General features: G+C 42.3%; 1 protein-coding gene across 5 annotated transcripts in view; it reads right to left on the bottom strand.

The window, feature by feature from the left end:
• The window catches only part of ARFGEF3 (ARFGEF family member 3), a 124562-nt gene extending 119972 nt beyond the window's left edge, over positions 1 to 4590 (bottom strand). For 3 of the 5 annotated variants that reach the window (XM_036413859.2, XM_036413860.2, XM_036413861.2), the window contains exon 1: positions 4328 to 4588. In XM_036413859.2, coding sequence (XP_036269752.1) covers positions 4328 to 4412 — 85 coding nt within the window. In that variant the 5' untranslated portion in view covers positions 4413 to 4588. Of the gene's footprint in view, positions 1 to 4327 lie in introns of all 5 variants that reach the window. The other 2 variants (XM_045572576.1, XM_036413858.2) reach the window with 2 other exon arrangements.
• Positions 4591 to 24430: the final 19840 nt, after the last annotated feature.

The raw sequence follows: 24430 nt of genomic DNA, 5'->3' as shown, positions 1-24430 counted from the left end.
GATATAAGTAAAAACATTTCTAAAATAAGGGCATGGTCCCTTCCAGAACGATGTTGTGCCATTCTATTGTACTTCACCCTGCCGTTCCCAGCTCACGGCTTCCAGGATTGCCAGTTCTTGAAAGAGAATGCTAGTCTCTCAGGCCCTTCACAAGGTGAACCTTCTGGCCAGACCATTTCCTCACTGATGAAAAAAAAAAAAAATCTACCAAACTAGATAGCTCAAATTAGACGAGAGGTACATGTATGTTTCTTGCCATTTATTATAACCCTATTAAAAATACCAATTTTCATAGGTGTATTAATGACATAAAGTGCTAAAGTTAAAATATAAATGGTAATCTAGCATATATGATACTAGAGGCCCGATGTACAAATTTGTGCATAGGTGGGTTCTGGCTGGCCTGCCCCAGTGGGGAGGCCCATCGGGCCAGGCCAGCCGAGGGGAGGGGCAGTGGGCAGTTGGCTAGCAGGACCTGCCCCAGATTGGGGTGTTAGGGACCAATTGAGGCCGGGCCAGCCATGAGAGGGGGCAATTGGGGCCCAGATCAGGCCAATTGGCTGCCACAGTGCATATCACAGCCACTAGTCATTCCAGTTGTTCTGCCATTCTGGTTGCTGGGCTTTTATATATATATATAGATATATCACACTTTGCAGAAGGAAAATACTCCAAAATGTGGTGTTATCTCTGGGTTGTGAGATTACAGGTGATTTTAATTTTTTTCTTTATACTGTTTGAATATTTTTCTGTATTAAAAAATGAACATGTATTGGTCTTACAAATAGAAAAAATGTTAATATTACTTGATACTCAAACAAGTCATTACCATTGTTGATTTATTCATTGACCATCTGCCTCTCATATTGTAGGAGCAGAAGGCACAAAAAAAGCACAAGCACCTGTCCCTTTGCTCAAGAAGCTCACGACTACACTGTTGCTATTTGTTGTTTTCGTTGACCAGTATCCACTCCCCACCTTCTGAAGCAGCACCCCAATCTGGTTTTGAGGAAACCATCCTTCCCAGACTCTGGGATTTCACTGGGCCTTGTAGCCTAGGCCTAAGCCAGTTAGCCCATTCCATTCCTTAGCTAAAGGACTTCTTCAAAGATACATATAGAAAGTGGCATCAAGAGAAAACAAATGAAAGCAAGGAATGACTGGAGATATTCCCCTCTCTTGAGATGATCCATTTCAGGCTAAGTGAGAGATGACTCCTCTCCCTTATAATGGTCCCAGTGGGAGGTGACTCCTTTCTCTTAAGATGGGCTAAGTGTGGAAGTGACCCATCTCACCCATGATGGTCTAAGTGTGCTGATGCCCCTTCTTCATGAGATGGTCTAAATAGGATCACTCATGAGCCGAAGATGTGGAGACACATGGAGAGCATTGAGTTATGGCAAAAAGAGCAGAGCAAGGTCTGAGAAACACTACCTACCCTGTTTCCCCGAAAATAAGACAGTGTCTTTTATTAATTTTTTTCTCCCAAAGTTGCGGTAGGTCTTATTTTCAGGGGATGTCTTATCTTTCCATGCGCTAGGTCTTATTTTCGGAGAATGTCTTATTTTCGGGGAAACACGGTAATTCCTGAACCAAACTCAACCCCCAGCCTTCCAAGGGACATTTAATTAAAAATGAATACATTCTGTTTGAATTAGTTTTTTTTGGTTTCTTGATCCCAACATATTTCTCAATATTCTGCCCCTAGTAGGGGTGTCGAACTCAATCAGAGAAGGGGCCAAAATCTAAAATCCAGGCTAAATTGCGGGCCGAATGGTTTACTGAACAGTCATAAACTGTCATTGTGATGGAAACGCAGCGGAGTGCAGTGATGACAGCGTGGTGCGGGCCACATTGCAAGGCCTGGTGGGACGGATTTGGCCCGCGGGCCTTGTGTTTGACACATGTGCCCTAGAGGGTGGCTGTGCCTACAGTTAACTATAATCCAAAGCAGCAGGTGCTTGAAGAAAGTCATGCGGACAGGCCTCTGAAGCCAGAGGGCCAAACGATTCACCTGAGTTCAGAGAATAAATTCTTCCCGTGTGATTGGGATTTAGGAGACTGGAAAGAGAATTCCTGGCAGGACCAGCGTGAGCAAAGGCAGAGACATGTGCAGGGCACAGTGTGTTCAAGAAAGTCGTGCAGCTTCTGTTGGAGAAAGAAAGAAGTCTGGGGCTAGATTCTGAAGAGAGTTCTAAGGAATTTATACCTTAATCATTAAAAAAAATTATGGGGTTGAGGAGTGAGAATTGTTTTTAGTAAAAAAAAAAAAAAAAAAAAAGATGGAAAAGTTGACCATGGACTGGAGTAGAAAAGAGAATAGGGAAACCATATCTTTAGGCCTTTTTAAAGGCTGCATTCTCCCTTCCACATGGCCTTCTAACAAACCTCTACAGGGAGGAAGTGTTTATTCATCTATTCATCCTTATATCTCACTGCTTAATAAGTAAATATTTGCTAAAGAAAGAAAGAAAAGAAGAAAGCCATAGCTTACCCATTTATCAAGTCAAATCTACTTCAAAAGTCCCACCAGTCACACCTATCCCCCCTCTCCCAGCACCCTTGCCCTCACAGTCAGCCTCTCTTCTTTGATCTGTTTTCCTGGTTTACTCTGCCAGCCTACACAATGCATGCCCCCCGCACTATTATTTAACTATTTCATGCACTCCCCTCTCATCTTGCTAACTAGAGGAGGGAAACCCATCTATTCTTACAGTCCGGCTGGACTCTAGGCTCTCAGCTTGGACAAGCTACCTGCTTCAGCTCTGGTCTTCCTGGGTAGCTTCAAATATCTAATCTCAGCAATGTAACAAGAAGCTGGGCATCAAACATTAAAAATACTAGAATGCTCTCCTCCTCCTTTTACCTAAATCTGAGTAAGTTATAGCGAAGTAATAATGAATACAAGGAATGGCATGTTTAGAGTGCAGTTGGGCCCTGCTTTATTATGTTACCCAGCCATCTGTGACCTTTCAGTAGAGGCCTTTGGGAATCTAGCTCTGAATCACTCTGCTGAATGACAATGGTAATGCAAAAACAGTACTGTGGCTTTAAGAGCCTTGCCGCTCACTTATTTATCTGGTCCATTTTTCATTAGCAGTAAACAAATGGTCAAGTTCTGGTTCTAACTACAAGATCAACTTCCTAGACAATATTTTAGAAAATATTGTGAACATATGCAGTTGTAAAAAAATATATATATATATATAATGTCTCTATGAATGTCTGTACACACACACCCACCCAAACATATGTGAATTAACAGAGTCGCCTGAAATGCCATAAGAATTTTACATGTAGTGGGAAACATGCTAATGTACTTCTCTCTTTTTAGGCTGTACCACAGGATAATGTCTTGACAAGCACCGATTGTTTCTTGGTCAAGAGAGAAAGGATTTCCATTTCATATGTTAATGGCGTGGGAAAGGAGGAAGCACCTGCAGACTTGGGCAAAGCCAGGGCCCCTCAGAGCTGCCCGGCTTTCCCTTTGGCCTTTCCTTTTTTAAAAGCATCCCCCTCCCACAGTGTGTTCCCAATCTCTTTGTATTCCTATCCAGACTATCTTGATTGCCCAAATCCTTGCGAGATTACAATGTCTTTCTGATTTCTGGGAGATTGAGTTCTGCAACCCCAGTCAGATGGGAAACAAATTTGCCTGATTGTTGCAATGTCTTTCCGCTTTCTCCGAGGCTGGGTTCTAAGCCAGATGGAACTTACTTCAATGCCTGCACAGCTCACAAATCTGAATCCCACCTGCCTGGAGGGCGGGCCACAATAGAATGACAGTGGTACACACAATCCCACCTGGATGTTATTTTTTTATGTGCAATAAAAAACAAAAGACGATCCTTAACGAGCTGGCCTCTGCCAGGAAATCAAATTAAAACAGCCGTTCCTTCCTGATTACATTGGACAATGTTTCGAGATCCGGGTTGATGGTCCAACTTCCCTCTTTCCCGCAGGCGCTTGGGAATCAGGCCCCTGGATTCGCACCAGCCTTTGTGGTCCTGTCTCCCTCGGGGATGGGTGACCACGGTCCCCTGTGCCGGGGATCTGGAGGAGGGACCCTCCGGGCGTGGAGGGCAGCGGATCCCCGTGAATGTTTAGGAGAAGATAAAAAGACCAGAAGGGAGACGAACGGATGTCAACACCCGAACCGAGATCCTCCCATCGTACCTCAATGCACCGAGGCAACTCTTCCAATTGAGCGAAATGGATGCAAAAGAAAGGCTCGGCGAAAGGATTTCAGCCCCGGCCCAGCCCCAGCACCAGCCCCTGCCCCAGCCCCAGCCCCCGCAGGTGCCCGCATCCCGCCCCGCGCGCTCACCCAGGGCCCAGGTGCAGCTCTCTCTGATGGCTTTGTACTTGCTCCCGGACGCTTCCTTCTGCAGCTTCCTCAGGATCTCTTCCATCTTGACCTCCTCCGGGGCCCTGCGGCCCAGAAGGAGCGCGAGGAGGCCAGTCGGGGACGCCGCCGCCGCTGCCTGGCCCTGCGCGCCCCGCGGCCCGCTCCCAGCCCCGGCCCCGCGGCGGCTGGTGAATCACGGCCGCTCCGCGCGCGGCCACGTCAGCCCCGCCGCCCGCCCGCCGCCCGCCGGGTCAGGTGCGCCCTGAGCGGGGCCACGGCCACAGGGGGGTCGGGCCCCAGGTGGGATGACGCTCCCTGGGCCCCGCCACCAAGGGGAGCCCCGCCACCAAGGGGAGCCTGGGGCAGGAGGCTCCGAGGAGCGGTGGAGGCGGATGTCCTGCGCTGGCGCGCTGCCGGGCGTTGACAGCTCGGCCCCCGGGAGCGTCTGATCGGCTGCGCGGAGACGGCGGGAGGGGCCTCTCCGCGGTCCTCCCCGCGGCCCGCCCTGCGCCGCCCCCTGCGCGGGGTGGGGGCTGCCAAGCCCGGGGCGCGGGGTCCCCTGCCGGATGTGGCGCCCCCCCCCCTCCCCCCGCTGCATCCCTTGGCCCATGCTTTCACCTTTCAATGATCAGCTCTCTGGGTCCACTCTGCACCACTCTGGGTGCCCGGCCCAGGCGCTACCTGTGATTAGGGTTACTTTATCCAGCGTGTATGCAACCTTCTCTCTCTCTTTTTCTCTCTCCCTCTCCCCCTCTCTCTTCCTCCACCCCCCTCTCTCCCTCTCTTTCTCCTCACTCTCTCTCCCCCCCTCTTTCTCTTTCTCCTCTCTCTCTCCCCCTCCCTCTCTGTCTCCTCTCTCTCCCCACCCCTACTCTTCTTCTTTCTTCTTCTTCTTCCTTCTTCTTCTTCTTCTTCTGTCTTCTTTCTTACTTCTTCTTCGTCTATCCTTCTTCTTTTATCTTCTTTTCTTCTCCTTTCTTCTGCTTCTTCTTCTTCTTCTTCTTCTTCGTCTTCTTTTCTTCTTCTTTCTTTGTCTTCTTCTGCTTTCTTCTTCTTTCTTCTTACTCTGCTCTTCTTTCTTCTTCGTTCTCTCTTCTTCGTCTATCTTTCTTCTTTCTTTCTATATCTTCTTCTTCTTCTTCTTCGTCTGTCTTCTTCTTTCTCGTCTTCTTGCTCTTCTTCTTCTTCTTCTTCTTCTTTCTGTCTTTCCTTCTTCTTCTATCTTCTTCTTTTCTTCGTCTCTTTCTTCTTCTTTTTCTTCCTCTTCTTTCTTCTTCTTCTTCTTCTCTTCCTTCTTTCTTCTTCTTCTTCTTCTCTTCTCTTCTTGTCTACATTACTGCTCCTTCGTCTAGCTTCTTCTTCTTCTTCTCTTCCTTCTTCGTCTTCTTTCTTTCTTTCTCTTCGTCTATCTTCTCTCTGCTTCTTTCTTCTTCGGTTTTATCGTTCGTCCTCTCCCCTCCTCTCCTCACTCCCTCTCGCCCCTCTCTCTACCTCTCCCTCTTCTCTCCCCTCTCTCCCCGTTCTCTCTTTTCCCCCGCTCTCTCCTTCTCTCTCTCTCTCTCTCTCTCTCTCTCTCTCTCTCTCTCTCTCTCTCTCTCTCTCTCTCTCTCTCCTCTCTCTCCCCCCCCTCTCATGCGTGTGTGTACACACACGAAGCAACCTGGCCCAGAGACACTGACTTCCCAAATAACAATAACAAGAGTTGGTCTCAAAACATATTATTAAATCCAAGAAATATTCCTTCCCTCCCTTTCCCTTCCTTTCTGGTGCTGAATTGTTTTCCTCTGGAATGGGGGCAGGGGAGTGAGAAGGAAGGGGGCGCTGGCCCAAGCAGCACAGCAGCAAAGGGCTATCTGACTGGGATGAGGGTGCCGGGGAGCACACAGGGGCAGCTTCCCCAGTGAAGAAGAGCCTAAGGCAGAACTTGGGAGGCAACCTGAGTGCCCACAGGGGGAGGCAGAGTGAGCCAGGGACTCAGATATGGAGAGAGTGCCCCGTGCTTCAGTCATCAAGTCATTCACTGATGGAGGCCCTGGGATGGGATGGTTGTTAGAGGAAATGGAGAGGAAAGCAGAAATCATTTGGAAACCTCATCTCCCCACCACCACCACCACCACCCCTCTCCTGACCCCCAGTCCCTGTTGTGAAATCTGTGATTGGGAGGTAAGAGGATTTGAAGTATAACGTGTTTTCTTTGGAAATGTAGCTGTAGTGGTGAGTGAGGAGGATAAACTGCAGAGAGGTAGGCTGGCCGCTGGGAGAACAGAAGATATTGCAGTAACCTAGAAATCAGTTAAGCCAATGGTGGGTGGAAAGGAAAAGAGGGACAAAAAACAGATATGTAGGGAGCAGAAGAAGCAGGATTTGCTGACTGGTGTGGTAGCTTATGGGATGACTTCTGATTTTCTTGTTTGGGGAAACGGGAGGATGGTGGCCTGTCCTCCAAGGTAAAGGAGAGAGGGAGAGAAGGGTTTGAAATCTGGGATTTTATGAGTTCAGTTTGAGCGTGTTTGGGTTGAAATAATAACGAGATAGCCGTGGGGTGTTTTCCTTAGCAGGAACTCAGATCAGGGCTCTGTGATCAAAATGAGGATTTGAAAGCATCAAGTATTAAGAATTGTTGATGCCTAAGGTTTAGCAAAGGTTTCTGGGAGGCAGGGGATGGAATGGAGAAGCAGGATGGCAGGGAGGAAGCTGGGGATTACTTACCCTCAGGTGGTGGGCAGAGGCACAAGTGCCTGAAGAGGAGGCTGAGAAGGAGCAATCAGAGACCCCGGGTGTGGGAAGGCAGCCAAGAAAGGAAGTGTCCCAGAAGAGGTCCAGCAGATGGGGTCCAGTTCATACTTCTTAAGCCCTCCTGGGACCTGGGTACTAACAAGTAAACTTGCAAAGTCCCAGCCCCTAAGGACTCTGCAACTCACCATCCGCATCCCATGAAGCCAGCCTTGGAGAAAGGTTTCCAGTGCTGAAAAAAAGTATTACTATTATTAACATTATAGTCAATGATATAATTAAGTTAGACTACATTCTTAATTATTTGGGAAAAACATAGGTCAAAGCTTTATGTGATATAGAAAATAAATTACAAATGTGTTAAAAAGTTAAGTTTAATAACTGCACCATAAAAGGTTTTAAAGAAAATGTAAATAAATATACTTATCTTACTGCAACAAGATTATTTCTAACAGCTAAGAAGAAACTGAAAAAAAAGAAAGATAAATAGATTTGATTATTTCAATATATGTATAACCTGTATGTATATCAGAAGTTCCATTCAAAATTTTAAAAAAATGATACTCTGATGGGTAAACTGAAGGAGGAAAGAGTAAGTCATATTTTAATTTTGTGTATATTGCTATTTTTTACTTTTTAATTATATTTGTTATCTTTATAATTAAAACAAATTTGCTTAAGATACAAACTAGAAAAAAAATAACCATTGTAGAGATATAAACTTTGAATAACTTTATAATAAGAAGAGTTTTTACAAAGTATTAGAAAACAGATACACATCCTAAAAAAAGAAGTAATGAATATGAAGTCAGCTCACAGGGAAGAAAAAAGCATAAACTTTTAAATAAAATAAGATTTTTTAAAAATCAATGAAATTGGCTAAGAGATTTTAAATGGCATTGCTAGTAACTAAGGAGCTGGTCAATTAGGTCCTCCCATGTCACGGGTGCTGGTGGAAGGGTGACTGGGTACCACATTCCTGGAGGGATTCTGAATGTGTCTGCAGCATAGATATGGCTCTGACCCAGCAATCTCACGTCTAGGAATTCATCCTAAGCAAGTGACTATGGAAGTGGGTAAAGATTTTCTACAAGGATTTTAATGTCATTTAATTATTCCTAAAAATTGAAAACTATTTAAGTAAATGTCCAACAACAGGGAAATAGAAAAATAACCTATGATGTATGTATCCATAAAGCAGCATGCTACATAACCCTGAAGAATAGGTCTATGAAACTAATACAAAACAATATTGAATGTAAACTGATTAAAAATAAACTTGACAAAAAGAAATAATACAGCAGAGGAATTTTGAATAACATGAAAAGTGGTTTCTATATAGCTAAGATTGTAAAATGCCATGTACTAAATGATTTCAATTTTATTATTTAAATATTTGATGCGGATGTACATGTAACTTTAAATATACATGCATATATTAATATTACTGGAAAACAAACATAAAATGTTAATAGTGTTTCTCTGTGGTGGTGTTATCGGTGAGTTTATTTTTCCCTTAAACATGTTTACTTTTATAATTGCAAAGTGTTGGGTTTTTTTTTTTAGGTGGCATAACAATGAAATTAAAATAATCCAGCAACAAGGTCAATGGCAACAGAACGGACAAAGATAAACACAGAAAAGACTCTAATGGATGTGAGACTTGAGTTTGAAAGCCTTTCCCAGAATAATAATGAGGTCAGAGAGCCTGGTTGCAGAGGACTGAGCACAGGTAGAAACACATTTATAAACAGCCCACTGCAGATGCTGGCTATGGAGAAACAGGAGGGAAACATTAAAACACTTTTTTTGTAAAGGTCAACTCACAGAACATACCCTTTTTTATCACCACCCAGCATACACATAGATAATGTATAAATAGATTAAAAACCAAGGAAAGTTTTATTTATAAAATAACATGTACTGTTAAATATGATAGAGTTACTATTAAATATGATTTTATTCATGATTTCAGGCACATTTGTCTAAATTTATCCCAGGCTGGAGACAGGAGGACAATGCTACATGCACAGCCCAGGAGCGTGGTGCTGATGTTGATTTCTTCCCACTGTGTTTTAGTTACGTTGGTTAAAAAAAAAAAAATCTGATTCACACAAGTAAATTGCTGTGGATGCTATTAATAACAATATACGTACTTTACTTAGCAACTGAAATTGCAAATTTTAGCAAATTCTTTTAAATCTTAATCTAAAATGGTGATACGTTTATTATCACTCTTCAATGTATTTTAATAACAAAACATTCGTAATTGGTTTTCTTCTTTGGGCATCAACTTTAATTTATATGTGGATTTAGGATTTTGAAAACCAAATGGATCTTTTATACAAATGATTTTTCTTGGTATTCAAAATATCTTTTTTGGAAATGTTAGAAGTTTAAACAACATTAATATATTTTACTTTTATTCGATTCAAAGTGTCTTCATTAAGAATGTTCTCTTATGCCCAGCCAGTGTGGCTCAGCGGTTGAGTGTCGACCTATGAATCTGGAGATCATGGTTTGATTCCTGGTCAGGGCAGGCAGCTGATCAATGATTCTCTCTCATCCTTGATGTTTCTATCTCTCTTTCCCTCTCCCTTCCTCTCTTCCTGAATTGCAAAATGTTGAGGAGCTATAATACCATGATGATTCCTTAAAATGTATTTTGTAACTATCGAATAGAGCCAACATTTTGTTACTTGTCCCCTAAAAATCCAAATTTAGTTCATTAAAACTGAAAAAAACATATACCAATTTTCTTGCTGAAATATTATCTCAAAAATGTTAGCTACATGAGATTTCTTTTAAACAGAAAAAAAATGTGACTCCCATTCTTTAGTTCATAAAGCTTAATTAATATTTCCTCATAACAATCAATAACTTCAGTATGATATAGTATTCATGTATTAGGTAATGGAAAGGCTAAGCTACTTTAACAAATATCCAAGGATATCCTAATATATAAAAACCCTGGGTTGTAATGACCAGTAACTACTGAGGCTTGATCAACCAAAAGTCAGTCCTGCAGTAAGCCTTGGGTTGCCGTGGCAACCCAGCATTGACTGCTTGGCTGCCAGCTTGGTGTCCCAGCACTGACTGCTGAGGGGGCTTCCAATCAAGGCCCAAGAGAGGCCTGAAGAGAGAAGCAGAGACTGATCCATTGCCTCTGAGGCAGCTTTTGATAAGCAATTGCCTCTTTCTTTTTTTCTTTTTCTTTTTTTTTTATATTTTATTGATTTTATACAGAGAGGAAGGGAGAGAGATAGAGTTAGAAACATCAATGAGAGAGAGTCATCTATCAGCTGCCTCCTGCACACCCCCAATGGGGATATGCCCGCAACCAAGGTACATGCCCTTGACCGGAATCGAACCCAGGACCTTTCAGTCCCCAAGCCGACGCTCTATCCATTGAGTCAAACCGGTTTTGGTGCAATTGCCTCTTTCTTTCCCAGTCTTGCCAACAGCTGAGCCTCCATTTCTTTCCAGGCCTCCACCGGGGTTGCTGACCTTTCTGATCAGGCCCTGTTGATAGGTCCAGAGATGCTGACTGGCATAGAAACTGACCAATCAGAACCAAATCTGGGTACTGTGGGGAGCCAATGGTTGCCTAAGAGGTGGAGTTTTTGATGCTGACTGGCGTAGAAACCAACCAATAAGAACCAAATTGGCCAGCAGAGGCAGGCAGTTGGGGATGAGATCAGGCTGCCAGGGAGGGCAGTTGGGAGCTACTAGGCTGGGAAGGGAGGGCAGTTAGGGGTGATCAGGCTGGTAGGCAGAGGCAGTTAGGGGCGATTTGGCAGGCAGGCAGGTGAGCAGTTAGAAGCCAGTGATCCCAGATTTCGAAAGGGATATCCAACTGCCAGTTTAGGCCTGATCCTGTGAGATTGGGCCTAAACTGGCAGTTGGACATCCCTCCCAAGGGTTCCCCAGTTGGAGAAGGTGCAAGCTGGGCTGAGGGACGCCCCCCACTCTGTGCATGAATTTCATGCACCAGGCCTCTAGTAGTACTATAAAGAACACAGACTTATTTCTGACCTAAATTAAGTCCTGAGTCAGTGGTCCATGTTGATACAGCAGTTCCAGGAGATTACATCCCTTAGGAATTTGTTCCCATTTGTGTAATCAAAGGTGGGTCCTAGGCAGGCCATGTTGTATTTCATAAGAAAAGAAAGAAAGAAGAAGGGCCCAGGCCTCAGATGTAGAAGTCACACAAAACCCTTCTCCTGTTGGTGAAGACAGTTCCAGAGACACACCTGTGTAGTAGAATCCATCTGGGTAGGGACCACCTATCTCAGTCTCAGCTCCAATTTCTGAAAAAAGCATATCAAAAAGTAAACATTTCTCTTAATGAAATTAAACAACTATCACTACTTTTGTTTTCAAGTTCAAGAAATTCAGTAGAATTCTTATGATGCCAAATCTTTACAATGTATGAAAAGTGATTCCAAAGAGTAATGTAGGTGGTAGTTTCTAATAATGTTTTAAATTACTCTATATTTCCTGGCCTTACTTACTTCTAAACCATTTACAATTCCATTACAATTTATCAGTTTATGATTTTCAAATAATGTATTTTTCCAATTCTAGCAGGTTACTAAAACCTGTGCTGTGTTAGGTTGAATTTAAGCAAGACAATAAACACCTTCTAAAAGTTACCTTGTCACATATATTTGACATAAATTAAAGGGTTAGTAATTTATGAGTAAACTAGAGGCCCGGTGCACAAAACTTGTGCATGTGGGAGAGGAGAACCCCTCAGTCCGGCCTGCACCCTCTCCAATCTGGCACCCCTCAGGGAATGTCCAACTACTGGTTTGTGCCCACACTTTTGACAGATGACAGCTCCATTGTTGTTTCTTTCTTTTCATGCTTAAACCCATTGGAATTAGTAGGTATCTAAAGTGTGCATACATTTTGGGAAAGACACCCTGTATATCTCTAGTCAGAGGTGAAAGGAACCAACTGCAGGTTTGGAACCCCCAGACAGGGAACCTTGCTCACTCCCTGCATGTCTCCTCACTTCATTTTCCATTGGGCCGCGGGAGAGTCAATGTTTTCTCTCATTAACTCAGAAAAGCATGTCCTGTCACCCACTGCTCGACAGAAGTGCTCTAGGCTCCAAGAGAGTGAGGCTCAGTCAGGGCAGCCTTCGCTCATGGGTGCCGGCACCCAAAGTGACATTCCTCCTCTGCAGTCGCCCCGACTATCTGACTGTTTCACTGAGAGGACAGAACTCCTTGCCTCCTCTGGGTTCCTGATCTTGAACGCTGACCGAAGGCACCTCAGTTATAATTAATCTTTATTTAAAAGGTTTGCATTTTATTGTTTTGGAAATGGCTCAAATTTATAAAATTATTGGTTAGAAGAAACATTGTTTTCTCAGTATTGCCATTATTATGGCTCTAGCAACCAGAACATGCCTCTTATAATAATTTAATGAGTTATTTTAAGGGTAATTTGTAGAAGTTTTATTAAAATGTACAATTATTGCAAAGTCAAAAATGCCTAACAGTTATGCCTAATCCAGAAGCACACTGAAAGTTATTAACTTATAATCAAAACTTGATGGGAAATCTTACTGCCTTTGCCAACAGTGATTAAAAATCTTCTAACCTTCACTTCATGAAGCCATGTTGGCATAAATTAAACTGTAAAACATTAGCTCTCCTGATACAGTTATGATCAAATCCAGAAAATCAAATGAGAAACCGGTGAAGAGAAAAGTGAATGGCTGGCTGGCTCCCAGCCAACGTATAGTCATTACATCATCTCCACCAGCTGCCACTCAACTCAGTTGTCTGCAGTATTTGCCGCAATGGAGACAGCTCGAACTTACAATATATGCATTGCGTTCTGATATCTTAAGTTCCACACTACTTTCTTTCCAAAAAGAGTTTTCACAATACTCTAAAGGGTAGAAAGTGAAATTTGACTAATACCAGACTAGTGGCAGATTTGAAATTAAAAAGCCTGTTGGTGGGAAGTATGTTTATATGAAAGAAATGAGACATAAAGGCAGAGGTTGAAGAGGTAGGAGGCAGCTAGGTTAGTGAGTGAAACAGGTATCCTAAGGAGATGGGGAAGATGGTATTTAGGTAAATAGCCCAGTTAGGGGACGAAGTCCATTCTATAATACAAACAAGGAGGGGAAGATAGGAGGCGGAGTTTGGATGGTGTTCAGTTTGTTGACGTGGAAGAGGAATTTGTGGGAATTACATCTGCTGGCTTCTGTTTTCCTTGTGAAACAGGAAGACACTTATTGAGTGTAAGAGGAGAAGAGGCCAGAGGACTAAAACTTTAGAAATGGGAAAGAGAGGCGACTAAAGATACACAGAAGACATCCTTGAAGTGTTGAGGGTCCAAGCAGTTTCCTGTTTATGAACATTAAGGAAGCAATAACAATTCAGCAAAATCTCCAAGTCTGATTTTCGGGAAAGATATACCCTGACCTATTGATAATAACTGTGTGGTTTGTCCAGGACATTTCCTGTTGAACTAGAATACCATTTGTAAAGTAACATTTATATCCCCCTCCATTACTATAGAAACATATTCTATAGGCATGGAGCCTAGAAATTTGTGATTTAATAAGCACTCAGGTGATGATAATTATTACCAATGAATATGGTTACTAAGGTCTAGTATATAGTATTTGATTTATCAGGGCAATGATTTTTCCAAAAGCAAGGGACCTATTCTCTTTAAAACAGGAACAGTGCAAATATCATGAGATTATGCCTTTAACTAGAGTGTAAATTCATTGTCCACAGTTAGGTTTATCCTACTACAGCAGGATTTATTTTATTATGAATATATATATATATATATCTTCACATCTTGTTCTCTTTATTCCTAACAATTCCTTTCATTTCAAACCACAATGTGAATACAGCTGAAACTATTTATCTCTGTGTGGTCACCCCTATCATAAGCAACATCCCTTAAATAATTTACTTTCTGTTGTGCCATAATGCTGCAAATGCTATGAAATTTTCTATGTAGCTATATCCCAACATCATGTTAGCTTCAGGAAACCTTTAGTCCAGGAAACAAATTGTTCTGTCATGTATAACCAGTTCACTTCATAATTTGTGCCTGAATCATGAATAATAATGCCTTCTTAGCAGCACTTTTTAATGAAAGAAACAGATACAGAGATTTTAAATCATTTTTATGTTATATGTTTGTGAGTTGTTCTCCTGACATTTATAATTAGTGGGCAGAGCAGATGGCAAAAGCTAAGTATCAGGTAATGTAATCATAAAACACCCCTGCCCCCCCATAACAAACCCCAGAAATGTTCTGTATTGGAAACTTATCACATTTACTGAAGGATTTTTTACTTCACTGGAATACATTGCAAGAAATTATGACATTAGATAAAAAGGTATTTCCATATCAGGAAGTTCAAGAGATTAAGATGCTACTGAAATTTAAGTTAAAAAAATTCATAAAAATTTCAGAATACATTATAGTAGAATTATTACTATAATTTGAGAAAGTCAGGCTTTGCAATAAAGTGAAATTCATTACAAAGCCAAAATATTTTTCAAACCTCTGACATATTCAGATAGAATTATCACGCCAAGACAAATAATTATGAGATTTAAATATTGCTTAAAGGAATGCTTGGCATTTTATGCTAATAAGGACTTAACTTCAGAGGATTTTCTTTTTTTTCCTCTGTGAAACTGTTAAGTTTTATAATTTCCTTCCAAGCTCTCAAGGTGTATACATGTGACAAAATGTCTGTAAGAAGTGAGGTAAGAGGAACTTACTGAAATACATATTCAAATGTTCCTTTTACTCGTTCAGTTATCACTTCGGCAAATATGCATTGAGTCTCTGTGCCCAGCAATGGATTAATTTCTGGGTGTGCAGCGGGAGGACACAGACAATGTTTTTCTGCCTTGGGACCATCTTCTCCTGGGGGAGATCGTCAACAGCAATGAGTCAGTAAATAAGGACATTGCAGACTGCACAGGAGAGGGTTAGCTCAGGATGCCCAGGGGGTCCAAACCCTGCATATTCCAAAGAAAGGCCGGTCTTCAGGAGAACTGGTAAAACCCTGGACACCAAGACTGGGACATGTGTTCCTGGCAGAGGGTACATTAACTGCAAAACTTTTGGCACAGGGAACTGGTTGTTGCGTTGGAGGGACAGTAAGGAGGCTAGGAGGGAGCCTGGTGAGGAAGGCGAGGTGGCACCAGATGGGGTTGGCAAGATTAGCAAGAACCAGATCATGAGAAGCTTTGGGGCCTCAGAAAGAAGCTTGGATTGTATTATAAACAAACTAGTTTATATCTTTTCATTTATCAGACTCGCACAAATGACATTGGTAAACTGCAGTCTTGACCAGCATTTGTTAGAACCCCTACGTACTTTTAGTGCAAATGGGAATGAGTGCTACCTTTTTGGAGGGACATTTCTTTTTCTTTTTTAAATATATTTTATTGATTTTCCACAGAGAGGAAGGGAGAGGGATAGAGAGCTAGAAACATCAATGAGAGAGAACCATTGACCAGCTGCCTCCTGCACACCCCCCAACGGGGATATGCCCACAACCAATGCACATTGCCCCAGAATCGAACCCGGGACCCTTCAGTCCGCAAACCGACACTCTATCCACTGAGCCAAACCGGTTTCAGCTCCCATGTTCTTTTTAATAGTCTATGTGAGTCTTAGGAGCCAACACACTTCTTTCAACGCTCTCTGATTGAACATTATTAAACTAATAAGCCTCTGCTGGTGCTCCATGCCCTCTCTCCCTGCTTGGCAATGACAGCTGACTCAAGCGCAGTTTCCTGAGTTCATGATGCCTGTTTTTCCCTCGATACAGGTGCTAAGTACTGCACAACATTCATAGATGGGAGAATATTTTTCTCTTTCTTATCTCTATCCAGATGGCAATCCTATCTATTATTTGGCAGATGCATTTTCTGAAATCAAGTGACATAGAGCCTGGCTGGTGTAGCTCAGTGGTTAAGCATCCACCTATGAACCAGAAGGTCACAGTTTGATTTCTGGTCAAGGGCACATGCCAGGGTTGCAGGTTCCGTACAGTGGAGAGATAGGCAGACAAGACAAATGGTCTTAGAGAGGTCATTACGCTCTAGGTTGGGTGGCCTCACCTAGCATTTCAGATGTAAGCAGGAAAGAACGTACAGAAAGCTCCAAATAAAGCTCCAAATGGTCCATAGCAGAAAATGACTGAAATGCTGAAATTTACATACAAAAGTCTCCTAAACAGTCTCTTTAACTCATTAACAAAGCAAATTTCTGTACTTTTAAGATAACTTTGTTCAACCTCAACCTGTGTTTCCCCATCCCCTTCCCGATCTTGTGTGTTTATTTTTAAACAGTGTATTTATTGGAAAGGCATATAGTTACACATTCAGGTCTCAGCTGAATATTTATTGGAAAATTTCCAGGCTCCAATCACCCCAGAATATACAACCTGAATTTCAGTGATCATCCAGGAGCACAATACCCACCTTCATGGTGGAGAGAGAGTGAGAGGGTGAGCCCCCTGGAACTGGTTTGCAGAGATAAGCAGTCTTAAAATATACACTGACAACTGGGTTTGGCTCTGCACACTGGAAATGGACTCCAGTAAATTTAAGATGTGCGCATTAAAATTGAGTTTTAGGAGCTCATTTTACAGACCCGGCAGCTGAGATCTCTGGGTTAGAGGCCCAGCTCTGCCACTTACAGGCTGTGTTATCTATGAAAAGTCATTTAGCTTTTCTGTGCCTCCGTTTCCTCATCAGTAATAGAGAACCAATAGTTGTACATTGCTCATGATACTGTGAGGATAAGAGAAATTAGTGTGCGTTTAAAAGAGGGACTGGCACTTAGTGTTATATAAAAGTTAAGCTGCTATTATTATTATTACCTGCATGGTGGTCAGGTGCTAAGGCCTTAGACCAAGAGGGCTGGTCTGGGCTCTAGTCTTAATTCTACCACCAACTTATAGAGTGACTCTAACAACTGACTTAAACTATCTGTGTCAGAGAAAAATGTCTAAAAATTTTCTCTGGTAAAAAAGAAAAGAAAAGTGATCATCAATAGATGACTCTTATTCTTTGTTATACTTTCTGACTTCTTCAAATTTTAAAAAATGAGTACCGTATTTTTCGGACCATAAGACGCACTTTTTTCCCCCAGAAGTGGGGGGGAAAGTCCCTGCGTCTTATGGTCCAAATATAGCCTACACATATACTTTAAAAAGAAAGTTTTTTTACTTGCCCGGCTCTGTGTGGTCTCTGTGTGCTTGCCCGGCTCTAAAATGGTTCTAAATGCTGCTGTTTACTTTACAGGGTTGATTACATGTGTTTATGACTGTGATGTTGGGTTTTAATGCACATAAAATATTTTAGGACACTATTTGTTTCAGAATCTTTTTTTCTTCATTTCCCTTCTCTAAAAACTGGTGCGTCTTATGGTCTGGAGCGTCTTATGGTCTGAAAAATACGGTATATAATACATTTACGATGACAATAGAATAAAATTGTATTATTTATTTGTATACTTAAATAAATAACCTTTATTTTTGGATATCTAAAAACTTACTTTCAAAACTTGAAGATTGCCTTAGCTGGTTTGGTTCAGTGGATAGAGTTTCAGCCTGCAGACTGAAGAGTCCTGGGTTTGATTTCAGTCAAGGACACATGCGCAGGTTTCAGGCTTGGTACCCAGTCGGAGGAGGGGTCGGGCAGGAGGCAGCCAATAAATGATTTTCTCTCATCATTGATATTTCTATCTTTCTCCTCCTCTCCTTCCTCTCTGAAATCAATATATATATATATATATATATATATACACACACACACATATATATGTATATATATACACATATGTATATGTATATATAAACTTGAAGATTAATTATTGATATTGAGGTTTTAATAATTAATGTTATACAAAGAAAATTATTGATATTGGACTTTTTTGGATGAGAAAAATTATATGCCAAGCACTGTAGAAGCATTTTAAAAAAGTAACTATTTTTTTTTTAGAGTAATTTCAAATATACCGAAAACTTGTGGTGCAGAGTTCCTATTGTGTACCCAGTTTCTCATATTACTAACAGCTCACATTAATATGGTACATTTCCCACAGTTAATCAACCAGTATGAACTCAGTGCTATCAACTAAAACATCAAGGCATTTTTAAAGTTATACTATGTGGCCGAGGCCGGTTTGGCTCAGTGGATAGAGCGTCGACCTGTGGACTCAAGGGTCCCGGAAGGTCAAGGGCATGTGCCTTGGTTGCGGGCACATCCCCAGTGTGTGTGTGGGGGGGGGTGTGCAGGAGGTGGCTGATCGATGTTCCTCTCTCATTGATGTTTCTGGCTTTCTATCCTTCTCCCTTCCTTTCTGTAAAAAATCAATTAATATATATATATTTAAAGTTATACTATGTGGCTATGGGTTTTTCTATGAGTATTTGGTCAACATTAATCTTGCAAATGCTGTGCTGAAAAACAACCTTCTGCTGCCATCTACTGTTCTAAATAAATTTATATTTTTTCAATTTTGATTCTTAGAATTTTCCTACAGCTCATTTTTTTAACCACCTCAACAAACTGGTAAATACACTGATGTTCAGAGAGGACACATTTCACAGGAGAAGAGCTATTGGCATAGCCATTCATTCATTCATTCATTCATTCATATATTTAGCAAACAATGACTTAACACTGCATTGGAAAAGGTCCTGGGGATACAAAGATGAATAAGACTTGGTAACTTTCTTCAGGAACCTTCATAGTCTAACAGAGACATAAGAAAGATTATTACATAACAAAGTGACTGGTACATACGCTTCAAGCGTTCTGGGAGCACAGAAAAAAGAGCACATTGTTACCTAAGATTGGAGGGACCATAGGGAACATGCCAAGATTCAGGGACGTTTCCTTGGGAGACATGAGTATGAAGCTGATCTTAAAAGATCAGTAGTAAGTAACTAGGTAAACATGAGAGGGACTGGAAATAAAGGTTTTCCAGAAATGAGAGAGAGAGAGAGAGAGAGAGAGAGAGAGAGAGAGAGAGAGAGAGAGAGAGAGAGAGAGAGAGAGAGAGAGAGAAGAGTAAGGTAAGCAGAGGAGAGAGAGAGAGAGAGGAGAGTAAGGTAAGCAGAGGTGACAGATGAGACGACTGGAGAGGCTACCAGGGGCCAGACCATGGAGGGATTTGTGTGTCACTTTTTTAAAGAATTTTTAAGAATTTCATTACATAAGATGTACACTTAGCTGGATCATTTCAGTCGTCTCAGGGAAGATGGACTTGGGAGGGGTGGGGGTGTCCACAGCTGTAGACAAGGAGGGCAGTTGAGAAGCAGCTGGGCAGTGTGGCAAATGACTCAGGGCAGGAATGGCAGGGGTGAAGCAGAGAGTCTGCATTGCAGGAACATTTGAGAAACAGGGTAGATGGCATATCTTTCAACCACAGCATGTAAACTGGATTTAAGAGAAAGAGTTAAAGATAATCTTAGGTTCAATTTTGGTGAGTGAGATTCTGAAGGTGCTATAGAGCCTTCAGGAAGAAGATAAAAAATGGTTTAAGAGAAGAGAGGGCAATTTCAACTCTGTACTGGCTGAGATTACAGAGTTTGAGGGAGAATCCAGTGGTGCCATCTTGCAGGAAGTTGAATATAAAAGTTTGAAGCATAGAGGAAAAGAGTGGGCAACAGACATATATTTACAGGTCATGAGTATGTAAGCAGGACTTAAATCGTGAAAGTGGATGGTGTAACACAAAGAAAATGTGTAGGATGAACAGAATAGAATAAAAGAATAGAAACCCAGAGAATACAATACTGGTGAGCCGCGAGTGAGGGGAGGAGGAAGACTAGCACATTCAGGAGAAAGGAAAGGGATGCATGGCAAAAAAGAAAGAGAGAGAGAGAGAGAGAGAGAGAGAGAGAGAGAGAGAGAGAGAGAGAGAGAGAGAGAGAGAGAGAGAGAAAGGAAGGAGAGAAAAAAGAAAGAAGAAATGAAGGAAGGAAGGAAGGAAGGAAGGAAGGAAGGAAGGAAGGAAAGAGAAAGAGAGAAAAGGAAATAGAAAGAGGAAGAAAGAGAAAGAAAAAGAAAGGAAGAAACCAGAAACAATCCCTGACAGTTGGTAGTTGGCCAGGCAACCAATAGCTAGGCCATGATGATTCAATGTTGAGCATAAGTAATTTCACAGAATATGAACACCACACAAGATTACTCTTTAATTGCTCTTTAACAGAACTAAACAAAAACAAGACCACTCTCTCCAAAGTCACCTACCATAAGCTTAAATCTTATTACTGTGCCTCCCTAACACTCACTCTCTCACTGAGACACCCCGGAATGCCTCCTGGTTTTGTTTCCCTTCCTGCAGGTGTGCTCCTGGTGGTCTCTGGGCATTGGGCTTTGGCATCTTTATAGAAGCCAAGAAGGTAGAAAGTTTAATGTAGGGAGACATCAAAGTTCCGGGTACAACAAAGAGGTCAACGATATCCATTGAATTTGGCAAATAGGAGCTTACTGGGGAACTTTGGAAAACAGAACAGTTTTGTACGATATGGGGGTAGATGCAGTATAGGGCTCATACTAGCTTGAGACAGATGATTACACATATTTCTTCCTACTTCTGCATTCAGTGACATCAAGTTGGTAGCTGGAAATCAGCCATTGGGGAGTATTTACACTATGGAAATTGGCAATGGCTAAAAATCAAGGATTGTTTTCCCCTTCAGAAAGTTGGTTGTTTTGCTTTTTACCATCACTCTTGAGTAAAAGAGAGATAACAGTCAGCTGAGGAAGGAGTAAGAGGTGGGAAAGTAGAGATAATGAAACTTTTGCATGAGCAAGGGAGATTGGACAATGATTAGAGGGGAAGTAATCACAGGATCGGTGAGAGCTGGAACTCAGAACGTCCGAATTCTGTCCAGTGCTTGTTCTACTGAACTCCTGTTGCTGGCTTACTACTAAGAGCACAGCAGCTGGTATGGGGGTCATTTCAGTACAGCGTGGGAGAGAATTGGGACTGGGTTGGTTGTTTTTGAGGTAAAGGAGAGAAAGAAGGAAGCTTTTGGGGAACTATAACCCAAACTCTTATGAGTGGTTAGTATAAATACTACTGTCTCTGGTGTCAAACCCTTAAAATTTATTGAAGTAAAAACTTATATATATATATATATATATATATATATATATATATATATATATATATATATGATTGATTTTTTACAGAGAGGAAGAAAGAGGGATAGAGAGTTAGAAACATCAATGAGAGATCAGCTGCCTCTTGCACACCCCCTCCTGGGGATGTGCCCGCAACCAAGGTACATGCCCTTGACCAGAAACGAACGTGGGACCTTTCAGTCCCCAGGCTGAGGCTCTATCCACTGAGCCAAACCAGTTTCAGCTGAAGTAAAAACTTTTGCAGGTATAGTTTACAATTTAGGGGTGTCGAACTCAATCAGAGAAGGGGCCAAAATCTAAAATTCAGCCTAAATCGCGGGCCGAATGGTTTACTGAACAGTCATAAACTGTCATTGTGATGGAAACGCAGCGGAGTGCAGTGATGACAGCGCGGTGCGGGCCACATTGCAAGGCCTGGCGGGATGGATTTGGCCCGAGGGCCTTGTGTTTGACACATGTGGATTGTCAAATGCTGAGCAACCCCTATGATATCCAGCAGGGGGAGCTATTTAACTGTCTTCTTTCTACCATAATTCATCATTCCAGGAATATGACTAGGATGAATGCTTGCATTGTCTAAAATAACTTAATGATTTACAGATGGTATTCATATATGGAATTTGCTCCTCAAAAACATGAAAAGACCCCCTTCTGATCTTATTAAAGTGAGAAACCTATGTGAAAATTGTCACCATCATCAACCCTTATGTTTGGCTTACTATGTAGAGGCATTATCCTGAGCAGGCTACATATATGTATTAGTTCTTTTAATACTCATTACAACACTATGGGGTGAGTACGATCCATTTTACTGACAAGGAAACTGAGGCACAAAGAAATTAGTGGGCCAGTGCCACACAGCTTGTATGAGAAATAATTGGAACTCGAGCTCTCTGGTGTGAGTCCTGTGTTACTGTATATTTCACCGTTAAAACCTAAGCATGGTTGGTTTAGTCTCTTCCAGAAGTTCTAAATACTTTTTTTTTTGCTTTCTCCTCAGCATTAATGAGCTCTTTTCCTCAAATTCAGTGAAATAACATATCTAGTCCAAAATTATTCAGAGATATTAAGATACCAAAGAAACTTTCTTTTTTTTAGGAACCACTTTTCTCATAGTCAGTATTCTATTTGTTTTGTAAGAATATTATTGATATTTGTCTTGCCTGACCAGTGTGGTTTAGTGGTCAAGGCTTGCTTCACAGCCAAGGAACATGCCCGGGTTGCAGGCTTGATCCCCAGTAGAGGGGGGCATGCAGGAGGCAGCCGGTGGATTCTCTCTCATCATTGATGTTGTTGTCTCTCTCCCTCTCCCTTCCTTTCTCTAAAATCAATACCAACATATTTTTAAAAAGAGAATATAATTTATCTCATAACTGTATTAGAAACAGCTAATTAAATATTTTCATTACTTTTGAAAACCCTAAGAGCATATTTTCCTTACACAATCTGCACTGTAAACAGTTAATTCTCGCCAAAATACCCCTTGTGCTATTCTTTGAAAGTGGAAATATTTGCCTCTAATGAAAATATGTGAACTTGGTTTGTATAAATGAAGGCTGGGGGAGTTATTTCGTGTGGTTTCAGATACTTTCACAGCGCTTTTTTTTATTTGTCCTAAAAAAAAAAAATTACCAGAAAATTGCGTTAGATAAGAGTATTTTGTCTATTGAGAACACCAAACTGAAACACAGAGGACTCAGTTTTAAACATCGCCATGTACTTCCCACTTCTTTCCTATTAAATTCATAGAAAAAGTAAGGGATTCCAAAGAAAGCTTTGGAGGTACAAGGTAAAATGTGACCTTCATTGGCTGCTTTGCCCAACACCCAGACCTTGCTTCTCCTTTAATGCCTCCTAAGCACTCCCAGCTGCCACCTTCCCTCCCTGCCACCCCAGAGGAGTCGGGTGGTGAGGGAAGCAGAGCTAGGACACCGAAGTGGCATTTTAGGTTCCGAGTGCATATTGGCATGTGGTTTTTATTGGGAGAAACTCCAATAGTAAATGAAAAGAGCAGATAGAGTGGGTTTGAATAGGCAGAGATCTGTGATAGGAAGTGACTGAGGCAAACAGGACAAGAAGGTATCTGAGAAGCCAGATGAAGCGCTTCTGAGACAGAAGTGAACATACTCGGATGTTACATTCAGTGTGTTCACACATCAAATGCCAATTGAGCTCCCTTGAGAGCCAGACACAGGGCTAGACACCAGGGACACACAGACTAATAAAAAGCTGGCAGCCTGGTGGGAAAGGCGGGCCTGTGAACAGACCTGAGTCCAAGGTACAGGGTGGAGCCTAGGAGGAAGTGTGTGCCCTGGGCCTGCACCAGGATTCACCAATCCACATTCACACGGAGTGCCGTGTGAGCCCGCAGGTACAATTCCAACACCCAGCTCCAGCTGCCTGCAACCTAAAATGGAATTGTTGAACCCCTGACCAGTTTGGCTCACTGGATAGAGCATCAGCCTGCAGAATGAAGGGTCCCAGGATCCATTCCAGACAAGGGCATGTACCTTGTTTGCGGCAGATCTCCAGTAGGGGGCGTGCAGGAGGCAGCTGATCAATGTTTCTCTCTCATAGATGTTTCTAACTCTGTTCCTCTCCCTTCCTCTCTGTATATTACAAAAAAAAAATGGTACTGTTGAAAATCAGACCTTTATCTGACGTCAGGGGTTAGCTAGTGCTGTGCAGATTAAAACGGGCACACGTCGAAGCAATGAGAATAATAATAATAATAATAATAATTAATAATAATAATAAAACTGAAACCGGTTTGGCTCAGTGGATACAGCCTCGGCCTGCGGACTGAAGGGTCCCAGGTTGGATTCCAGTCAGGGGCATGCACCTTGGTTGCGGGCGCATCCCCAGTGGGGGGTGTGCGGGAGGCAGCTGATGGATGTTTCTAACTCTCTATCCCTCTCTCTTCCTCTCTGTAAAAAATCAATAAAAAATAAAAAAAAAAACAAAAAAAACATTTACAGTGAGAGGGTCCTGGAAGAGGAGAATAAGGTTGCAGCAGGGACCTCCAGGTGCGCGGGGAGAGGGGGGAGCACCCGCCCGGGTGTAACCCGAGCCGCCCCGCCTCCCGGTGCGGCCCGCCCGGGGCGGGTCCGGGCGGCGCTGAGTCACCGGAATGCAGGTGGGGCCGGCCCGCCCCGCCCCTCGCCCCTTTTGT

Source organism: Pipistrellus kuhlii, unplaced genomic scaffold (genome assembly GCF_014108245.1).
Source record: "Pipistrellus kuhlii isolate mPipKuh1 unplaced genomic scaffold, mPipKuh1.p scaffold_m20_p_5, whole genome shotgun sequence".
NCBI lineage: Eukaryota > Metazoa > Chordata > Mammalia > Chiroptera > Vespertilionidae > Pipistrellus > Pipistrellus kuhlii.
This window is presented reverse-complemented; position numbering and strand designations above follow the sequence as displayed.